General features: G+C 41.3%; 1 protein-coding gene across 2 annotated transcripts; it reads left to right on the forward strand.

Annotated features, from left to right (window-relative positions):
- Positions 1 to 315: 315 nt before the first annotated feature.
- Positions 316 to 2,727, forward strand: LOC135115782 (protein sprint-like). 2 transcript variants are annotated; one of them, XM_064032794.1, is made up of 3 exons: positions 316 to 624; positions 949 to 1,040; positions 2,316 to 2,727. In XM_064032794.1, the coding sequence occupies exons 1-3, from the start codon at positions 359 to 361 to the stop codon at positions 2,408 to 2,410; spliced, it is 453 nt and encodes a 150-aa protein (XP_063888864.1). In that variant the 5' UTR covers positions 316 to 358; the 3' UTR covers positions 2,411 to 2,727. The 2 variants fall into 2 exon arrangements, with proteins under 2 accessions (XP_063888864.1, XP_063888865.1); XM_064032795.1 differs by lacking the exon at positions 2,316 to 2,727 and having other exon boundaries at positions 344 to 624; positions 949 to 1,356.
- Positions 2,728 to 2,966: the final 239 nt, after the last annotated feature.

The raw sequence follows: 2,966 nt of genomic DNA on the forward strand, positions 1-2,966 counted from the left end.
AAATCCTCTATATTCTCGTTTCCACACTTTTTTTTTTTTTTTTTTTTTACCTGAGATGTATTCATTAACACTTCTCCCATCTTAAGAAGCATTTGTTTGGTCGCAATCACGAACAGTTTGTGAACTAATGATGAAAAGATCATTAATCTTGCCACGTGGTTAAGCACCATGAATGTATTAGGTGAGTTCGGATCAGCTGTCAGGGTTTGCCAAACTAATCAGTATACGAGTAGTTATTGCCAAGGAATTGACATTTCTGTGGTACTGCTGTATTCCCTTGTATTATTTTGACGTAGCTGTGTGCATATGTGTGTATATTTACATTCTGTTGTGCGTATAATCTGATGATTCGAAACCGATGCGTATCCATTCCAAGACATATTCCAAGCCTTTCATCTCCTTACCGGTAGCCAAGAAATTCCTCTCTTTTCAGAACGTCATTGTACGACAGAGTAGCCAGCTAAACAGCCGAGCCCTCAGCGGGCGCCTCCCGCCGGACAAGGGACCCTACATCCAACACTACCTCATTGAGATCCACAACGAAGGCTCCTCCTACTCACTCCAAGCTTCTGAAAACCGCTTCGACACCCTTCCTTCGCTCATCACCTATTATTCTCAGTGCTGGTGAGGACAGAGAGGAGGCTGGACGTTATGTCTAACCACTGTGCTGCGTATTTTTTGTTCACCAACTCTCCATATCCCAGGATGAAGTTGTGTGGGTGTGTGTGTGTCTGTGTGGGTAGGTGTGTGTGTGTGTGTGTGTGTGTGTGTAAAACGTACCCAGGAAGGCCACTCGCGTAATATATATGAGGATTAATTTGCCTTGTTGTCAAGTCATGGCTTTCTTGCAATGCATCCCGAGCTCGTGCAGGTAATAGCGGGACGCGCTCAGTCCAGGGATGATGTAGGAGTGGGTGGTGCCTTCATACCTTTTTGTTGTCTTTTCAGCGAAGAGTTGCTGGCTCAGCTCAAGCTTCCTCGCACCATCCAGGAGGCCAAGACCCGCCATGAACTCGGCTCTCTCTCGCTGCTCGGACAAGGTGAGCATCAAACACTTACGTGGTCGTGAAATGTAATTGAAGTGTAATGAGCGAGAGGAGGATTCTCCACTTCAATGGTGGAATGACCTCTGCCTTTCTACGAATGTGTGGGTAGTTTGATGGCCCGGGAAGTTAATAATCCTTGACTGCAATGCCTCATTCATGACATCTGCTTACCCCAGTGAATGTCCACGATGTCACCACTACGATGGCCAGTTATAAGACTGCCATAGCGACTGAGTTGGTGCAAAAAGTATCCCCTACCTGGCGGACAGTACCTCCTTGCCCACGAGATCATCCCTTTCATTCTGTGTAACTTAATATAATCAAGCGTTGTTGAAGCGTGATCAGACGCATGTTAACGGGAGGTCATTGAACTGAAGAGGGGAAGAGGTTTGATGGGAGGAGACATTGGTAATACTGCATACTAGTTTCCAGAAGTGTTGGACGTGCTTGAATCATACTTTGTTGTGCAGTATTTTTGAGACATAGACGTTGATTTGGCGCGCTCAAAAAACACGCGAAAATTTGACTTTCCGGGGAGAATGGTGGCTTCGGCCGCCCAAAACCTGCAGATGGCGCTCTCTCTCTCTCTCTCTCTCTCTCTCTCTCTCTCTCTCTCTCTCTCTCTCTCTCTCTCTCTCTCTCTCTCTCTCTCGCTCTCTATCTTCCCCCTCCCTCTCTCCCCATTCTCTCTCTTCCCCCCTTCCTCCCTCCCCATTCCCTCTCCCTATTTTCTCTTCCCCTTCCCTCCCTCCCCATTCCCTCTCTCTCCCCATTCCTTCCCTCCTCTCCCCCTTCCCTTCATCCTTACATTTCCTCCCTCCCTCCATCTCCCTCATCCCTTTCTATTTCATTTTGTTTTTTATTTATTTATTTATTTTTATTTATTCATTTAATTTATTTTTATTTAAGAGGGGTACTTGCCAAGGCCAACAAAATTGGAAAGAAAAAAAATGTTCCCTGAGGCGCCGGTCCCCAAACTGAGTCAGAAACGATTGTAAAAAATTAGAGGATGAGTGTCTTGAAGCTTCCCTCTTGAGAGAGTAGTCTTGATAAGCGTCCACAGTGTTAGACGAAGACTTTGACTTGTGTTGATGAGGGGAGTAACAGTCTTCGGAGCTTTGTTCTTTATTAACAATATGTACAGAAAGAAGGGCAAGGAAAAGATGTCTCAGAGTGGTTAGTAATTAAGGAAAGATGTGCCAAACAGTTGTACAAGGGCTTAGCATTGACGTGTTTGGGCAAAGCACCTTATCTATTTCCGTCTTTAAGGTATACGTGGAAACAATGAAGGAAGTGATGATATTGCGTGGCTTGCATCCGTTGTTGTCATGGTTGGACACAAAACAAAGAGTAGAAGAAGATAATAAGGAGAAGAAAAGAATACGTTCAAGAAGAATTACTTGAAGAAAAAAAAAAAGGAGGAAAATGAATGTAAAAAAAAGTTGAAGAAAATGATAAGCGTTATGTGATGGTCATTGTCTCTTATTTCCGAACACTCTACTAAAGTGACTCTAAATGAAGTTGATTGTCTAATTATTATTAATTATATTATAGAAGAAAAGGAAAACTGAACACACACACACACACACACACACACACACTGAAATATTCTTTTTCAAAATATTTCGCAAGAACACTATCAAGACTTCCGTCATTATGTAACGCATCCATATATATATATATATATATATATATATATATATATATATATATATATATATATATATATATATATATATATATATATATATATATATATATATATATATATATATATATAAACACATTTAACATCAGGTCACAAGCACACAGCGAACATCAATATGGACCCAAGTCTCAAACTCACACATCAAATTACAATATAGAAATATATCTGTGTATAAATACATCAGATTACAATATAATAAATATATCTCTATA

This window comes from Scylla paramamosain, chromosome 29 (assembly GCF_035594125.1).
Source record: "Scylla paramamosain isolate STU-SP2022 chromosome 29, ASM3559412v1, whole genome shotgun sequence".
NCBI classification, from domain to species: Eukaryota; Metazoa; Arthropoda; class Malacostraca; order Decapoda; family Portunidae; genus Scylla; species Scylla paramamosain.

What these genes read in the sequence shown, in the direction of transcription:
- LOC135115782 (XM_064032794.1), top strand. Translation starts at nt 359, where the DNA reads ATGCGTATCCATTCCAAGACATATTCCAAGCCTTTCATCTCCTTACCG. An exon ending in ACCTATTATTCTCAGTGCTG is followed by an intron (nt 625 to 948) that starts GTGAGGACAGAG and finishes TTGTCTTTTCAG; the next exon opens with CGAAGAGTTGCTGGCTCAGC. An exon ending in TCTCTCGCTGCTCGGACAAG is followed by an intron (nt 1,041 to 2,315) that starts GTGAGCATCAAA and finishes TCCGTCTTTAAG; the next exon opens with GTATACGTGGAAACAATGAA.